Source organism: Rhincodon typus, unplaced genomic scaffold (genome assembly GCF_021869965.1).
Source record: "Rhincodon typus isolate 14 unplaced genomic scaffold, sRhiTyp1.1 hic_rhity00003696, whole genome shotgun sequence".
In the NCBI taxonomy this organism is placed as follows: domain Eukaryota; kingdom Metazoa; phylum Chordata; class Chondrichthyes; order Orectolobiformes; family Rhincodontidae; genus Rhincodon; species Rhincodon typus.
Genome location: NW_025969334.1, coordinates 6,776 through 7,630, shown reverse-complemented (window position 1 = coordinate 7,630; position 855 = coordinate 6,776). Strand labels below are relative to the sequence as shown.

Genomic DNA, 855 nt, shown 5'->3' with positions numbered 1-855 from the left:
CGGGGGGGTGGGGGGGTAGGGGGGAGGTGGTGGGGTTTAAGATAGAAACCTCTTAAAATTCCAACGGACCCAGACAGCTTTGGTCGTCGGGGGTTTGGGGCGGCGGGGTGGAGTAGGAGGCTTCGTTCGTTCGCGGGGTGAGGGCGACGCCAGCCCCTTAAGAGTCAGAAAGGCTGCCGCGGGCCTGGAGTCACGTGTACTCCAGACCAGGAAGGAGGACCCAGGGTGGGGCGTTCGACTCTTAATCCCGGATTTTTTTCTTATTATTCATTGTAAATTTGGATCCCCCCCCACCCCCCACCCCCCATCCCCGGCAGGGCCCAGTTTATCGTAGTTGCCGGTTATTCCACGTTCACTCTGGCGGTGACTCTGGAAAACACCAACGAGAATTCTTATTTCACCGTGCTGACCTATCGTGTCCCCACCGGTCTCACGTTCAGGAAAACCTCCATTATTTCCGTAAGTGTGCGGGGGTGGTGGGTTTTGGAGGTGGGGGTCGGTGACAGTGGTGTGGGGGTTTGGCGATGGGCAGGACGGCGCGCGGAGGTGCCCAGGGAGCGAGGCCACCCCACCCCACCACCTCCGACCTTGGGTTTCGCGGGACGAGCCCTCCGTCATTTCCAAAGCGGGGAAACAGACCCTTCGGCCCATCCAGCCCCTGCCTTCCGTAATCCCAGACTGAACCAGGCCCGCATCCCCTCCAAACCCTTTCCTACCCATGTACTTATCCAAGTGTCTTTTATACGCTGTAACTGTACCCACATCCACCGCTTCCTCTGGAAGTTTCATTTCACACTCTCTCTGTGTAAAAAAAAAATGTCTTTTTTATAAATCTTCCTCCCCTCACCTTTAAAA

General features: G+C 56.6%; 1 protein-coding gene across 1 annotated transcript in view; it reads left to right on the top strand.

Moving 5' to 3' along the window:
• Positions 1-855, top strand: part of LOC125481816 (integrin alpha-M-like) — an 8,157-nt gene that overhangs the window by 5,999 nt on the left and 1,303 nt on the right. The window contains exon 5 of the mRNA XM_048593732.1: positions 318-459. Within this exon, the coding sequence (XP_048449689.1) occupies positions 318-459 (142 nt within the window). The remainder of the gene's footprint in view (positions 1-317; positions 460-855) is intronic.